The sequence below is a fragment of the Nomia melanderi genome, chromosome 4, assembly GCF_051020985.1.
Source record: "Nomia melanderi isolate GNS246 chromosome 4, iyNomMela1, whole genome shotgun sequence".
NCBI lineage: Eukaryota > Metazoa > Arthropoda > Insecta > Hymenoptera > Halictidae > Nomia > Nomia melanderi.
In genome coordinates, this window is record NC_135002.1 from 5130130 (window position 1) to 5147339 (window position 17210).

The 17210-nt window shown below is 45.7% G+C and overlaps 3 protein-coding genes across 11 annotated transcripts in view; 2 read left to right on the forward strand and 1 right to left on the reverse strand.

The window, feature by feature from the left end:
- Window positions 1–496: 496 nt before the first annotated feature.
- LOC116435109 (uncharacterized) lies at window positions 497–4265 on the forward strand. Its single transcript, XM_031994319.2, has 6 exons — window positions 497–700; window positions 1175–1414; window positions 2827–2913; window positions 3436–3567; window positions 3648–3799; window positions 4139–4265. The coding sequence occupies exons 1-6, from the start codon at window positions 497–499 to the stop codon at window positions 4263–4265; spliced, it is 942 nt and encodes a 313-aa protein (XP_031850179.1).
- A 2372-nt stretch (window positions 4266–6637) lies between these two features.
- Window positions 6638–8064, forward strand: LOC116435077 (uncharacterized). Its single transcript, XM_031994233.2, has 4 exons — window positions 6638–6788; window positions 6863–6984; window positions 7265–7349; window positions 7478–8064. The coding sequence occupies exons 2-4, from the start codon at window positions 6863–6865 to the stop codon at window positions 7661–7663; spliced, it is 393 nt and encodes a 130-aa protein (XP_031850093.1). The 5' UTR covers window positions 6638–6788; the 3' UTR covers window positions 7664–8064.
- LOC116435076 (uncharacterized) overlaps window positions 7632–17210 on the reverse strand; it is a 45371-nt gene continuing 35792 nt past the window's right edge. For 6 of the 9 annotated variants that reach the window (XM_031994222.2, XM_031994228.2, XM_031994227.2 and 3 more), the window contains 4 exons: window positions 15503–16695; window positions 14329–14727; window positions 13613–13768; window positions 7632–13510 (listed from right to left, as the gene is read on the reverse strand). In XM_031994222.2, the coding sequence (XP_031850082.2) occupies window positions 13354–13510; window positions 13613–13768; window positions 14329–14727; window positions 15503–16695 (1905 nt within the window). In that variant the 3' untranslated portion in view covers window positions 7632–13353. Of the gene's footprint in view, window positions 13769–14328; window positions 14728–15502; window positions 16696–17210 lie in introns of all 9 variants that reach the window. The other 3 variants (XM_031994230.2, XM_031994232.2, XM_031994231.2) reach the window with 3 other exon arrangements.

The window sequence follows — 17210 nt, forward strand, 5'->3', positions numbered from 1 at the left end:
CTGCTTTTGCTATTATTTAAGCAATCAATACATAATTTAGCTTCATCCGTTGAAGATTTTGTACATTTCAAAGAATCTTCGTCCGCAAAGGGTTAATTGAAGGTATCTGTGCGTTGAATATCAAAGGGATTTCCGAAAATCGTGAGGAAGTTTCGTTTTATTAGAGGGAGATCGAGATTTTCTCATTTAGTTTAGCGCCCGGTTCTCGACAGATCGATTATAAGGATCGAACCGCGTGGGCTACTTATCGAATTCCGTGGACGGGGCGCGCGTGACACACTCGAGAACAGATTTTCTCCCGGACGAGTCCCGGATCCGAGCTCCTCCATTCTTGTTTTCTCTTTTGACTCATTGTCGTCACGCCGGGAGAGAGTCGCCTCCGAGGTTTTCGCGCGTTTACGCTCGAGATACCATCGAGGTGCGGACACCTTCTCCACGGCCGAACCGGAAGTCGCATCCTTCTCGATTTTCGGCAGTTGCTCGTCTTCCTTGCAGAATGCAGTACAGCCAGTACGTGTCGCTGTGCCTCGTGGCGCTTGTTCTTGGACAAGCCGCCGCCCTGCCGCAGCATCCCCAGTACTCGCCGCAGCATGTACAGCCTCAGCAAGTCAGGGAGGACAGGAAGTTCGCGGAGAAACCGAATGCTATGAAGAAAGTTGCGCTTGACGACCTGGATGACATCAGTACCAACCAGATTCAGGCGAGTGTCAATAATTCTTCCTTCAATAATACACAAAGGACATCATTTTCTCTATAACAGTCGAAAGGTACAACACTTTCTCAATAAGATACAGAAGACAGTTTTTTCATCGAATATCCGAAAGGCACTTTTTCTCCATAATATTCACAAATCGAGTAACATAGTTTTCCAATCGCTAAATTCAACGATTATTCTCATCATCGATCCCAATTGTGAGAAAGTTCATTCGAAATCCTAAATCATAGCAAGCGATGAAACAACGAATTATAAAAGTTGACATTTTGACTTTTGCTTTTCAAAATTGGAAGGGAAGATCTTAGATATCTTAAATATTACTATAATATTGTAAGTATTAGATGCGTAATACTGTTAAATATTAGACCATAGGAAGGTTTGTGATACGATGGTATCAATTAAGAAGCAACGTGTGTTAGATTCGTGTACGTCGAACCTCCGATTGATTTGTTCCGGCAGGAAGGAAGCAGTAGCGGTTTCTCGTGGTCGAACATGCTGAGCATGGTGATGCAGATGCTGCTGGGACAAACGGGTGGCGTCACCGGGCCCAGCAAGAATGAGATCGACGACGGAGCACCGGCTAGCCCATGGGCGAATTTGCTTTCCGTTGGTCTGAGATTACTTACCGCTCTGCTTGGTGGACCCCAACAGCCCGTCGACGGTATTGATAAAGTGGACAACCAGAGCAGCACGATGCAAGTAAGTTGACGATGAAGGAATGTCTGCTTTTCGAAGGCCAACATGATGTTTCATTCTCGAACTTGAATATCTACCAGTTTTAATATCTGTGCTCTCTTTTGCGAATGTTCTATTCTCAACATGAATACTACAAAAGTATTTTTTGCTTGCCATAGTATCCTTCGATCAGTCAGTCTTGTAAATTGTCCGCTGTTGGACACACTGTATAATTAGACAGTTGCAGAAGCTCCTGCTTAATAGATGCACCTTCCTCGCTTAGTTGACATGATGTTGTACTTATAAATTCCTATCAATTGTCTGTACGTTATGTTTTCAAATTCATCGAACGATACTGCGTCAATTAATCGAGGACTATTGTAATTACTAGACTGTGAACGTTCATGAAATTTCTAGTTTAACGGAATTAATCTTCGGAGAAGTGTGAAGATTGTAAAAACTTTTGTTATCCGTGAACAACGATCACAGTCCGGTAGTTAAGATTAGTAGCGCACCTATGCAGTAGATTGTATATTGCTGAGCATGAATGAGGCACGAAGAATTACATTTCCCGAATGTTATTCGAAAAGTACAATGCTTATGGTTTTTGTGTTTCACGCACACTGGTCCACAGAGGTATTTAACATCGATGCGTTTGAAATGGGAATGTTACACTCACCGAATGATATACATTTCGAAGTTTCTAAGTTAAAATGAAAATAAAATTTCTCAAAATATCTGAACTTTTAACATTAATTCTTTTACTTTGCAACTTTATAAACTTGAAAGTACAATGTATATTTTCTTGAAACTTCTTTTCGCGATCTCTTATCGTTTTCAAGATGATCTACGAGAAATTTGCATTTCTTTCAAGGGGTGGTTTCACTTTAAAGTGAAATTCGAAAACAATGGCAATGTATTAGACTCGTCTTACACACAGAGTTCCATAATTCTTTGCATTTCCGTGAGATGTCGATTTCTATCGCGAACGTATCGACTCGAAATACCTTCGTGGACCAGTGTGCACAGAACGAAAAACCAGAAGAAGATATAACGACGTCGTTAAAGAAGTCACAACGGTGTACAAAATCGGTTCGCGTCGCGAGCTGTTGCCCGCCTTAACGATGTCCCCGAGCAATTAGGGGCCGATCATTATTCTCGCACGGGGTGCGGTTCCGTTAACGATCTTCACGATTTCTAAACGATATAATTCGCCCCGCGCGATCACCGTTCACGGCCATTTTGGAGTAACTCGCGAAGTTACGACAGAACGCCGCGCGGCTTCCACAATTAATTAGCGAACCGAAAGCGCATCGTTGTGGCTGATCCGCGTAATTAGCATCGACGTTCACGGTTTGGTGTCCAACCACGACCCTCTTTGTATATAACAGTCGGAACTTGAAAGTTAGAGCACACGGCTGGTGTCGGTTGTTTAGGATATTTTGGCTGCGATGCTGGGCGCATTTCTGGGACGAGACAGGGACCCTAATCAGATTTATACCATGGCTAAAAACGCTTCCGAGGTTAGTACGCAAACGAACAAAGACTGTAAAGAGGCAGGTTTAGTGTTCGAGCTGTGAACGTTTCGCCAGACGATACAGTTGCGTAAATTAGGAAAAGAGAGGCAATAATTATTAGCACTGTCGGTTTGATTATTTGGAAAAGTCTGAAAATTTCGTTGATCGTCAGATCTGTGTGTTATATTTGTTATACTTTTCCTGATTAAAGACTAAATAAGATTTCGAGGAGTCGAGGTAAGATGAAACGAAAGGAACTACGCAGCCGGCGTAGCTACCGCCATCTTGTCGGTCCAGATGAGTAGTTCGATCAGTTCGTAGCGTCTCGGCGAAGCGTCGAGGGCTATAGTAGAAGAATACTTATGCTTTCCTCGTGTAGAACGCTTTCACTGTGTTGACTTAGCACTCTTAGTTACCGGCGCGGACCCTTTCATCTCGAATTAAAACAATTGTACAGAGTGTTCGGCGATCAAAGGGTCCAAGAGGATGCTCTTTAGATCTTGCGTTAATCGGATTCTCCTTAAATAGTTCATTAACATAGTGGTGAACCTTCTGGACGCCTTGAAGACTTCGTTCTCCCACCGTTCCCTGGCGGCGAGATCAATGGGAAAACGCGACACCATTTCCGAGGCTGCGGTCACCACTCTCACCATGCTCAAGGTAGACCTACGACGCCAAAGCGTGCTAATAAATTCACTCAACGTTTCTGCACGCCGAAATGAATGGTATCTTTGATGCAGGGCTACGTGAGATCGCTGAAATCCTTAAATAACGTTGGACGCGCCGAGGACGAAGGACATCGGGGCTGCACGGAGCGAGCCCTCTGCGAAGCCAGCGCAGAGTGCGTCGCGAAATCTCAAGGCACCTCTTCTGTTTTCTGTCAGTTTGGATCGTGAGTATTTTATTGATTCCTTGGATCACTCGATTACGCTGCTAATAGCTTTATAATGATTACCTTCAGAATTTGTAACTTTGCAATGCTTAACGTTACAATCATTAACTTTGCAATCTTCACCTAAGCAATTACCAACTTTGCAGTATGAACCTCACAACCATTAACCCCAAAACTGTCGCATCTCCAAACTTTACACAAACAAGAAGCTACTCTTCTAACACTAAAATTCAGCAACATTCGAGAAGTATACCCTGCTTCAATCCATCGAACAGCTCAACGAATACCCCAATCTAAACAAAACAAAGGAATTAACAGAAACTTTCCGTGTTATTCCAGGTACGCGACAAGCTATCTCCTGCAAAGGCAGAGCGGCGTAGCCTTCGACGCGCTTTACGAGGCGAGTCGACGCGGCCGCAGCGGAGAAGACTGCAGGACCGTTTTCCTGAACTGCAACGCCGTCTGAGAGCCCGTCATCCCGATTCGCTGAGTACGATTTAGGCCGCGCGGGACCAGACCAGCTCCACCATCCTCGATCGCGTTCGAAATTCCCCTGCCGCGGTCCCGACGCTTAGATCGCACTCAGACCGAAAACTAGCTTTACAGACGAGGGTGGAGCATACGCAAGGAACGTGTCGGAATCGCTTAGCACTCGCCGCGGATCTCGCCAGATCCTTCCCTCGAGGCTCTCGATCGACGAGCTCGGCGCATTCGTTCGACTGATTCGGTTGTCTTTCAATCAACTCAATTCTAAGACTGTCCAACGCGGGTGGTTCGTACACGAAAATTCGAACTGATACGAATGGGCCGAGTTCCTTCGGTATTTCTGCGCGACGACGATGACGACGGAGAACAATTAACGAACGATGTGCACGCGCGGGCCTGCGCGAACTTCGAGAACCGTTCGGACAGGCCTCGAGAGACCACGATATTTATTTCTATTTATTGAGTATACTAAAACCTAGCGGTAGGCAATCACTCGAAACCCGACCGGCTACGATGCGAGAAGGGAGACGGAGTTTTTCTGTTCGAATGCTTGAACGTGTTTTGAGGATTCTTGTTTCTTAGGATCGTAAGAGTTTTTTAGGATCACGTAAAACTAGGGCGTCGATTACTTTTATTACCAGACTGCGGCCGTTTATGCTAACGTAGATTCTCACGAGGCGGCGCGTCGTGATTCGAGTCAATTGGGTGTTCGGCTGCCTCGTTGAAAGGGTTCGGAGTCAGCGTACGATAGAGATCTTAGCGATCGTTAGCACTCGGATATTGATGATCGATCTATAGATGCATAAAATCCGCAGTCTACCTATTACTCACTACTGTTATAACTACTATTATTACGCGGAACTGATTTACTCGCTGCTTGCCGGCTAATTCGCGGCCCTCCTTCGCTATCGAGCGATCGTTGCGAGGATGAACAAAATGAGATAGTTCTGAAGAGATGGGATGAGGAGAAAACAGAATTTCGATGTACGAAAGTTGAACGCCGCAAGTACTTTCATTGAGCGAGTAAAAAAGCGCCGTGTAGTCGACGGTGAAAATGTTACGAAGCAATTAATCGAAATTAAAGGACAATATAGACAGATCGTCGTGCCTTCGTGAAATGTAAACGCGACCGGAAGTAAGTATCTCGAGATGACGGAACGCAATCGCGGTCTCCCTGAATCGACGAACGATAGCTTGACTTATCATTCCGTATTTAATCCCTAGTTTGTTCGCGGTTTTGCGAGACAGAAATTCATTTTACCCGGGGAGGAAGACGAGCTTAGGGCTGCTGGATCTTCGAGGCTCGGTAATTATCGGTGTGCCCGGCGGGTTTTCCGGCTCGATCGTCTTCGGCTTCCTCTGCGCTCGGAGGAGGAACGCTCCGCTCGAAGCGGTCGGACCGGAATCTCGCCGTTTTGAACGACCCTCCCTCCGATTTGAACGAGTTAACGTCTCAGGATACTATTATTCGTTTCCCGTCACCCGTCGGAACTTATCTAACTGTATATAGGCAATTATATACGCAATTAGAGACGGGTGAACCTTATCGCAATAGCCACGTTCTATTTAGCTCAGTTAGCGTTATCATCTAGACCTAAGGTGTATTTATATGCGGATTGTATTTCAATCATGCTAATAAACGGTATCGTTCGCAAGTTTCTTTGTCTTCTTCATCAATACCCTTTAACAATATTCTATAGACGCTTTGTAACAATAGCTGTCAATTAATAATGAATTAAGGGGAAACATGGTCCAACCTGTATCGCAATTTAATGTACCACAGAGAATTACAGAGTGAATCAAATTGAAAATCTGTATAACGAGGCTTTCATTAACATTTTCCTTTGTTTCTGGTGTTCGCAAGCTTCATAAAATTCAAATATAATTTACTTGATTGATCGTGTGAGAAGACCTTCACAGTGCATACAGTTAATCGAGCGATACAATTGAACCATTTCCCAGCAGGTTCTCGCGATTAACGAAGATTCGCAGTTTTCACGCGTTGTTTAACGCTGATGTTACCACGTAAACAGATCACCCAAGATTCTGTGATGTAAATTTACAAATGGGGGTGCGCGAGATGATATCAGAGACCTACTATACGAAGTTACTGTTCCACAACTGATTACTTACGTGCGCCTGTTCCAAGGCCTCGAGTAACTCCTACCATCGTCTAATATAATTAAAAGTGGAACTAATTTGTACGGTCACAAGGAAGTACAACGGAACAACCGTCCATTGTTCGCCGAAATCTGCCTCGACCTCGTTGATCGTCGTCATCAAGCAAAACAACGAGGACAACGCGCGCGTTTAAATAATGCAAGCAGCGGAAAGGCGAACAAAGTGACATTAGGAAGCGCAAAGCTGGCCACGCTACGTGACAGCAAACGGACTGAGCCGGCAGTTTGTCCGCCAGCTGAAAACAGTCTGTCACAACGCGTCTTGGAGACGAGTTGCGAAATAAGCGAGATTTATTTCAATCCTCGGTCACGATTCGTTCGAGGTTAGGCAACTGTCGTGATTGGACGCATCGTCACCGTGCCAAACGAACTGTTTACATTGTGATTATGATTTTAGATGACGTTGAAGTCGTTGATGAACTTTGGGAACTTGGGCAAGGATCACCGTCCCCCCGTCGAACGGTACCAAGGTGCTTCCAGAGGTTACCATCACAGTGGCTCCGGCGGATGGTATCGGGGGTAAATATAGCTAGTGTTCCTGTCGTAAACTTTTGTCACTTTTGTCTAGAATTATATGCTTGTTATTTTTTTCATGAAATTAGATATTTTAAAGTATGATAATGTAAGATGTAAAAAGAGTCAGAGACAATTGCGAATTGTGCGAATTTTCTTCAAACCTAAAATTCTTGAATGTGACAGTAGATAGTAAATTTCTTATTAGCGATGCTTGAGTAGTTAATAAAATAACTAAAGAGATATTTCTCTATCTTTCTGACTGTGCGAATAAAAATATTTCCAGAAACTCTAAGGGAAAAGGTGGAACCGGAGCTGCGCTCAGCGCCCTGACTTTGCTCGCATTTTTGTTTCTAATAAACGTGATGCAGGTGATTATCGTGAAATAAATCTTATCGTTTAGACTCGCTGTCATAATTATTAAAACAGTGTGAAAGACTCGAAACGCAGTTCATGTAGAATTTAAATAAATTATACTCGATTCGCGTTCGATTTTCAGCAATCGTTGCAGGATACTAATTCGACAATGCCGACGATGTCGCCTACTATGTTCGTGGTCCGTGAGGGCGAGTTACCGATAATAGTAGACGCGAAGGAAGAGAAGGAAGTGAAGAGGCAAGACGACGTGCACAAGACACAAGCGAAATCCAAGATTCAAAGGCTTAACAATCAGTATATTAAATAAAACGAATCGGTACATAATGATTGATACACGATAGTAGTCGAAAAAGGATGGAGAAAATCAACACGGATCGATCGGATTGGAAGCTGCTTCGCGCTCGTTAACAATCCATCTTTTTGACAAGGATCGCCGCCTTTTACATCGTATTAAGATAATATTTATTGAATCATTCTGTAACAATTCCTTAAACGGATGTGCTTTCGGAATACCGTATATAATTAGCGTACGCTCGTTATTCTCTTAATACACTCTCTGTACTCGTTTTTCTTTGTTTTTGTTCGCTTTTTTTCTTTTTTTTGGGTTAATTTCCACTCGTGTTTTCTATATATATATACATATACTTTGTTTTCTGTTCTCAATGGAATCAATATAATTAGCCGTATAATTTTCTTCGAGAATAAACATACATATATACAGCGAAAAATCTTGATCTCTCTTTCTTCCTTTCTTTCTTTCTTTCTCTCTCTCTCTCTCTCTCTTTTTTGGTTTACATGTTATTCGCGCGCGCGCTCGAACCTCGCGAACGCACGATCGAACGGACACTTCCGGTGGTCGACGCGTGAACTCAGTCGAAAGATTATTTATAAGAATAGACTCTATAGGAATAATTAATGCTGTTCCTCAGAAAATAACAGGCTTAGAGCCGTCCACGACCGACGCTACTCGCTTGTTACACGTGACGCTTTTTCTCTCTGCTTTGTGATTCTCACTTTTGTCTTCCTTCTGCATCTTTTCCCTCCCCTTTCCCCATTTTGCAAGATTGTTTGCCCATTCGCGTATTCGCCTCCTGTCAATGCGCGATTAAAGTTACTCGATTGGACTCCTATTTTTTGTGTTTCGCCAGTTTCCCCGTTCGAGCGTCTACCGACCTATTTTGCTGCTTCGCCGCGTCCAATATGGCGCCGCCGTTCCCGACAAAATGGCGCACGCGACTCGTTGCCCGCCGACGAAGACTCGATCGATACCGCGTCGAAAACCGTCCCATTCGAAACTCACTTTCACTACGCGAGTCGTTCTTTTCGGTTTCCTACGATCTTGAACAGATAAAAGAAAGCGAAAACAAACATGGCCTGCGTGTCTCGTTCTTGAACCGCGGACGGTTCCCCGCCACGAATTTGTACGTAATATTACCAGCTAAGCTTCCTGTACTAATTCACTTACAACTTTCCGAAGGCGAGAGAGCATTCTAGAGTCTAGAGGAACGCAATTCGAAACGATTGAGCCACCCGTCGATACGCGAACAAATTGTTTTCATTTTGTTTCCCTGCTTCTTTTTAATTCTCTTTCACCGGTTGGTTTTCTCGCTCTTCCTCTCACACACACGCGCATACACTCCCCGCGTTTCTCTCGCGGACGGGCTCTCCTTTCTCTCACTCCCTCTCATACCTCTTCTCAGAGCATTCCCGCGATATGCACTCTACGATGCTGTATTTACACAATGGTAGAAACATTTAAATACTCTTTTTTTTAGACTTCATTCGTTTCGTCGAGTCACTTAGAAAATAATCGTGAACGCTAAGGGGAGGCTGGATGTGGGTGGTTTACGGTGAATTCCAACAATACTCCTCCTTCGTATTCTCTTTTCGCCGCTCTGCCTGGAGACCAGAGAAGGGTTAACTCCTGCTGACAGATAGAAATCCATAGAATGACGGAAATTCGAAGATAAACCGCAATAGAACCTTTTCGCTATTCCCGTTAATCTTCCAACATTTCAAATTGTTAATCACGGTTAACTCGTCCTGATTTTGGTACGATTTTCAACCGCGATGTTTGCGGCACATTAACTCTTTGCTTTGCAATATACTTCACGACTAAGCTCGCTGAAGTTACTTTGTTCTTCACCATTTTTCAATAAGAAAGATAATTCTATATTTCTTCTTTTTATCAAATATAAAAGAAAAAATGTAAACCGAAAGGTTCCCATGAACTCAATTTCGTGTCATAGCCACGTGTTCAACTGTATATTACAGAGCAAGAAGATGAATTATTCAAGATCAGAACGAATCTTGTTCATCGAGGAATGAAATAACGACAGAGTCAAGTGGTTACACTGCGTTTTCTTCATTTTAAGTTGAAGATCTCCCTCGGAGAACAATAGAGTTTCGTCTGCGCTCGGCAGACGATCTCCAGGAGACTTCGCATCCGCCATTCCACGGCCGCGAACGCGAAGATAACGACGACGAGTCGTCTCAGAACAATGCCTGAACGTCCGACGAAGAGATGAAGCTACGCACATCGATATTCAAGGAAAAAACACTACTTGAGTTACGCGCGGCTAACGCCCAAAGGTTCTTCCGTTCACGTCTCGCTCTACGGTTCTCTTTGTCCAAGGGTGAAGGGTTTAAAAAGTAGAACGATTACTCAATTCCTAGACGCGCACGCGGGAGAACCCGTGGAAGAATCGGAAGTTCTTCCCACTTACGCACCGGCGCACCAACTTGGAACAAAAGCGTCGATCATCGAATTCGAGATTAACCGATTCGCCGTCGAGAAAGTCGATCGAACGTTATCTTGGATGCTAGGAATTTATTCGAAAGAAAACAATTAATTCACCGCAAGGTGTCTCGCGGTCGAACGAGCCGAGACGACAACCGGTGCGCCGCTACGGGAATCGCGTTTCCCCAGCGATTAATTCCGTTTTTGAACACAGTGTTTTCGTGAACAGAGCTAAACGTAGTCGAAGAAACGTAATTGAGCAGTGAACATGTCAAACGCGGCCGCGTTTCCTTTATTCTCCCGCGATCCTCTACGAGGCGATCGCCTGGCCGAGAGTACAGATGAGAGAGTATCGTCAATAGAGGTCGCGATTGACCAGTTTAGCTACGCTAACTAGTGTGTCCTCTAACGATCGACCAGCTACATGCATCGGCAACGGAAAAAAACCACGAACGACCGATTTTCGTCTGCCGGAAACGTTCACCGCCTGGAAAAGATCGCCTGTTCGAGGGCAGACCGGAGAATCGCATTCATCCTCGTCGCCCAATTACACACGCTGCACTGCGCTGCGGGTACCGTGGCTCGTCGCTCGTCCAGCTAAATCAACAAGATCCCTATCGACCGTAGACGATCCATATTACTTTACAATTACCTCTACTACCTTGTACTCTTTAGGTCAACTACCACGGGGCCGGAATCTTTCTGTCCAAAGGGAAGACAGCTGACACTGGGCTGCGCGAGACCAGAATTTTGATAGACCGAGACTTCCAGCAATAGAGATCTGAGTTCGAGTAGCTAACAGGTTGATATCCTGAGCTACGATGCTCGTGAAAGCGTAACTGAGTGACATTAAAAGTAAAATTAATATAATGGGATCGTAATATAATATAATGCCGTTGTTTTGCTGCAATAAATACAAATCCATAGTTTAGACTAATGTGATTCTAGAAAATGCGATTAATAGTCGAATGAAAGTGAAAACGAGAAGCTACTGAAATATACATTTGATCGCAATTACTAGCTCAGTTGGTAGGTCAAAGACACCGAGTCAGCTTTTCCCCTGCAGTCTGTTACGTTACGCGGTCGACGCCAAGCCAAGCGACTAAAGAACCGTTCAAGTCAGTCGTTTCGAATCATTCGAAAATTCTTGGCCGTCCCTGCGTAAAGTGACAGTCGGACCGATCGATTCCGACCGTTCGCGGCTGTTTGATTCTGTCTTGCGCCTAAGCTCGCTAACTAATCGCCGCCTTCGAGTTTCATTCTCGTGGCAAGCCGCTCCCGTTCCTGATCGCTCGCTAATGGCGGACGGTGGCTCGCGCCCGACAAAATGGAGATACTTGGGAAAAAGACTCGAATTCCATGGATATGAAGCGCACTCGATACTCGGACCACTCGCGCGCAATATTCTTAATTAATACTGATATAACGAACTAGCGATAACGCGCGATCGTGCGCGACCAACGAACTTCCCGCGATAATTGCCGAGATGATTTAACATCGATTCAACGATTCGTCGAGACGCAATTCTAACCCTTTGCAGTCGAAAGTTTCTCACTAGAAATATTCAACACTTTCCGATGAAACGTAAACGGTATTCGTTGGAATTAACCGATGAGAAGACATACATAAATTAAGAAACAAAGATGTTTTACTTCAATCTTTCACATATCAATGAGTTACACAATGTTTAATACTATATATAAGACTTTATACTTTTGCTATATTGTATCGAATGATGACTGAGAGCCCACTGCAAAGAGTTAAAAGACGCGTTCGAAGTTTCGCCACCGTTAAAACGTTATAACACCGTGATGTCTTCGAATCGAAAAACTTTGATTTAATCCGCCGATACGGAACTAATGGCGGCCATATTGGAAACCAGCCGTAACGCTTCGAATCGAAACGATCTGTGCCTCGACGGATAAACCGTTTCCTTTCGCTGAAACGCGTGCCCGTAAAATTCTCGCGGAATGAATGATAGCTTTTCGAATGATAGCGAATCGTCGAACGAATCGGGAAAACATCGCGTGCGTAACGTTCTCGAGCGCGGCAGGTCGTCGGAACGACAGCGATCGCGTAAGTATGCAGTTACTTTCAACATTCGATAAATTTTCTTAGCGACGCCAGACCTCTAGAGCATCACGGAAAAAACACTTACAGAGCTAAAAGTCCCTATCTACATGATATGAGAAGCTGATCGATGATTTGCCTCGGTGCACGGAGCCACCGTCCGCCGCCTCGACGGATGTCGTTCGCGCGGATGACTGAAACGTGCCGTTCTCTATACCGTTAAGGAAGCATTTTTGGTCAACGCGCGCGCACGCACACACACTCACACACACGTACACACACCCTCGCACACGCGCACACACGCACACAGTCTCACGCGCAGACACACACACGAGCAAGCATGCTTCTGTCCGTAAAAGGTAAACGTGAAATCTAGATAACGAGGAGACGAACGAGTTCTCGTGGAAGGTTGTACGCTCTTAGACTAAAAATCTCGCGAGAATGGTAACGTTCGACTATTACAAGGTAAGTATGTACAACGTGTTCAACGCACGAGAGACGATAGCAAAAAGGTAGCGGAACGCGCGGCCGTGCACGCGTTTCCGTGAAGCCGCGTCGAATGCGCGCGCTTCCGCGAGGAATCTTCCGAGCCGAAGATCCGACGGGGTTTCCGGGAAACACGGGCAAGGCTCGTTATCGCGACGAGTAAAGTCGAGGATAAGTGACAACAACGATCGAGACTGCTCGAGACGCTATGAGACACATTTCTGCGGCCGATCTACTCGCGATTATCCCTCACCGGACTCGTCTGAACGAGCACCTCCGTGCTGCGTCGAATTTTGAGTTGGCCCCTTGACGCGTTCACTATTGAACCGTCGATATGAATATCTGAAAATCGAAGTGATTCAACGGAACGGAAACTCCGAAGTTACGATTCATTGGCGATTGATCCTTTCGTCTTCTTGCATCCTGTAAATCCTACTGAAACTTGTTTCACCGATCGTGGATGTTCTATTTCGTATTTGAATAAAACGAACGGAACTAGAATGTATAGCTAGTTCAATGGTCAACGCGCAAGGAGGGGGGGTGGGCCGAAATTCGTTGATGAGTCTCGGTGAATCGAAACGGCGCGTGAAGGAAATGAAAGTAAAAAAAGGAGAGCAACGAGAACTCGGCCGAAGGAGTTCCAACGAGGAGGAGAATCTGTTAAGGGGAGAGTAAGGCGAGGAGGCATGCCGTGGAACAAATTATTGGTGCTGGATCTCGTCAGTCTCGTCCTGGGACACGATGCTGGACCTGTTCGACCGTACATCGAGGTCCATGCCGAACGGTTTCGACGAGGAGTCCACGAGAAGGGTTTGCGTGCCCTCCTCGATGCTCAGGCTACACTCCAACGAGCTGTCACTGAAAGTACAGAAACAGACTTCTACTCATCACTAGCGTCTTCGACGATTGTCCTATGGAACGGTGCCACTGTGACCGACGATCGTACCCGGGCGCGTTTACCTGACGACGCTGGCGTGATCCACGGAACCGGACGCCGGCATTGTGCAGTTGTCGCCGTTGCAGGATCGTTCGCCGTTGCTGCTGCAGGAGGACGACGTCCTTGTCGCGGCTGCTTCTCTCAGCGACGCTCTCCGCGACTCCTCGTGACACTCGCACCTGGAAAATCATTTTCCTCTCGTCAGCGATTTATTAGGATACCTATTATTACAAGAAAAAGGAATTATTAACAGATTAACACATTGTTGACCGGTCACGAGTTAAACCGTGTTTGCAACGCAGAAAAATAATATAATAGAAATATTCAAAGTTATATAGAATATGTCCATAGATTCATTGCAATGCACTATGTGTAAAGAAAGTATATTGAAGTTTATTTAGATTATTTCGCTTTCATATTTAATTGCGAAATAACCGGTGACATGGATAGCTTCTGCGTAAAATTGCCGGTCAACAATGTAATCTTAGGAGATTGAAATGACGACTTAAGAATCTATTCTATAGAGGAAATGTATTCTTTATTGAACTTCTGTTTCGATTAGAATTCAGATTATTAACTTTGAACTGTTAAAGTTGACGCTATTGGAGTATTAACATCGGTAAAGATACAATATATCAAAGTTGCGATAATGAAACTTCCAATGTTTCAAGATGACGATTCAAGGATATTGATTTCATCGAAAGTAAAGTTGCATTCTAATTCGGTATAGAGCGCTCACCTACACTCTTCCGGCTGTACGTAGCTGTAACCGCCCGATTTCGGCTCGTCCTCGGTACGCGGGATCGTCTGGATCCTCTTGGGGGCTTTCCTCTTCTCCGGGATCTCCTCGAAATTGATCCAGTTGCTAGGTCTGGCTGGTGCTCTCGGTGGCAGTGGCGGTGGACTCGGCGACTTGCCCGCGGCCTTTCGACCCCCATCGGGTACTTTGCCCGCGAACTCCGTGAACGTGTTCGCCGCGTGCTTCCGCGGGCTCTTCAGCTTGCGACTGTCCTCTCGCGGAAGAGATATCTTCATTTTCTCAATGCGACGCTCGTCGAGCGACGTCTGCATCACGAACTCGTCGAGGAGAGTCGGGTTTATGGGCGTCGTGGACCGCGGCCTCTCGATGGGTATCGTTCTGAACACGATTGATAAACCATGCTTCTTATTATTACTGCCAGCTCTAGATTTGTCTTGTAATTAATCGTCATCGAAATTTGTCTGATAATAAGTACTCCGGCGTTTTAAACGAAACTCCCTTAAGTTAACGGAGCAACGCCATATAAGCGGCATGGCAGTTTTACTTAATGAGTCCACTGCCGTGTATATGGCAAACATCATTTGATTATTTTTATCACTGTTATTCTCGTAATATTTACAACTAACAAAGATTAAGTATTTAAGTATTAAGCTAGGTCACATCTGTGAATTTCCGCTTGTTATCCACGTTACGGTATTTTTTCAAGTAAACTTGAAATACTTCCAGTCTGTTAACACTAGAACCACCGAACGAATCAAAATGTCCCATTCCTGATTTCTCCATAGAAAAATACAGTAGATGCTTTTCCGGGAGTTATTAAAGAAGTTGATTTAGCAATACGCAAACCGAATTATGAATCAATTAAAGTAATAGACGCACTCTTGGAGTTTCTATAAAGGAATTTCAAGAAGTCAATTTCAGTGCTCGGTAGTTCTAGTGTTAAGAGATACAATACTGACATAATCTCTTGAAATTATTATTACACTTCTTCCTTTACGTTATCGTCAAATAAAAAGGACAAATCATCGACCAATTACTACAATAAATGAACCCTCTAACTAGCCGCAATAATTCTCGTTAGAATCAAAACTCAGCCCCATTCTATGGTATACACACAGAATCCATAGTCTAATTCTTATCCTCCTCAACCTACCTAACTTCTTGAAGTCGTTGTTTGACAGGCAGGATCGGCACAGCCACGCTCTTCTCCAAAGGTAGGGTGGTCGGTATGTAGGGTAGGTCCTCCTCGAAGCTCTCCTCGTAAAACAATCCCTTCCTCTCGTCCGGCAGCTCTTGCGCGAGCTTCTCGGCCTTATTCCTAATGAACTCGATCTCGGAGTCCCTCTCCGACTCCGAGCTGTTATGATCCAGGTCCGAGATAACGCTGGGCGCTTTCGTGAGGCCGTCGTCCGGCCTCAGCCCGTCGTCGATCACCTCCGATTTCCTGCTCGGCTTGCTCTGCGCCGGTTTCTCCTTGCTCGGTTTCGGTCGCGCGGCCTCGTCGTCGATCCTCTCCGGCGGTTCGATCTGTTGCACCTCTTTGCTCTTCCTCTTCGGCTTGGTGATCTCCCTCTTCCCAGTGGAATCCCTCGACGAGCCACTGGACAGCCTGTGCTCCGACGAAGAGGACTTGCCGTCGGTCGGCGACGGTTTGATCGCGACCTCGGCCACGGTGACCTTGCCGTGAGCGCCCAGCTTCGAATCCCTGGAGGAGCTCCTGGAGATCTCGGAGTCCTTCGAGACGCTGCGCGATATCTGGCTGTCCCGCGAGTAGGACCTCGACGTGGTCTCGATCTGAGCCTCGGTCTTGATCTTCGAGGGCGCGGGATGATGCTCGATCGAGACCTCGGTCACTATGCTGCCCGTGCGAGGCTCCGACTCGTATTCGTCCAGCAGCTTCGTCGGCGTTTCCAGCGGGATCGAGACGCTCTCGGACGGCAGAGCCTCCTCGTAGTTCCTGTCGTCCGCGTGCAGGCTGATGAAGATCGAGTCGTCCTTGCGGCTGTCTCTGTCGGCGTTGAAGCGGAACTCCACGTTGCCGATGCTCTCCAGCGAAGGGTGCCCGCCGGTGTCGTCGAGATCGGCGCCGCACGCCGCCGAGATCGCCTCGTCGTAGCTCTTCTTTCGCTCGCGTTTCTTGAACAGGCTCAACGTCGACGACAACACCCCTTTGTTTTTCGAGTCTTTCCTCAGGCTCGAGCCCTTGTCCAATGACACGCGCTCGCGGGACTTCGACCTGCTGCGCAGGCTCTCCGTGGTGTCCTTTATCTTCGAGGTAAGACTACGTCGCGGCTTGGTGCTCGGCGACGGTGATTCTGGGCTCAACACACTGCTGTCTGTTCGGCCCTTAAAAGTTGAACACGCGGATCGTCAAGTACATGCAGTGTTTTGTTTTTACGCAGACACACCCTGCTCGACTAAGCTAGCGGATCTTCTACAAAGACAAAGCAACGAATCCATGGTGCGGGCAGAACGAAGCGGGCAAGCGTATACGCGCGGCCTGCGAGCGCTGCGGGACGATCGATCCGACGGGGGTTGACACGGTTCGCCGCGGAAAGATGGCACGGTGTGCGGATCTGACTGTTTCGAGTATACCGGGTTGCTTCGGTTAGTTACTAAAGTGAATGATTTTGATATGTTTGTCACTCAAATGGAGGATTTGATATGACAGGTGGCAATAATTAATCATGATCACCTTTAAATACTAGTCTCTTCAAAATCTTACATATTTAAAAAGTGCAATACCAATAGCAATTACTATCATTTCAAGTAACACGATAATTTCTCAATCCTACATAATCGTTTCAAAGAAAATTATTCAACTCTGCGGGTACAACGCAACTGACAAACTTTTAATAGTT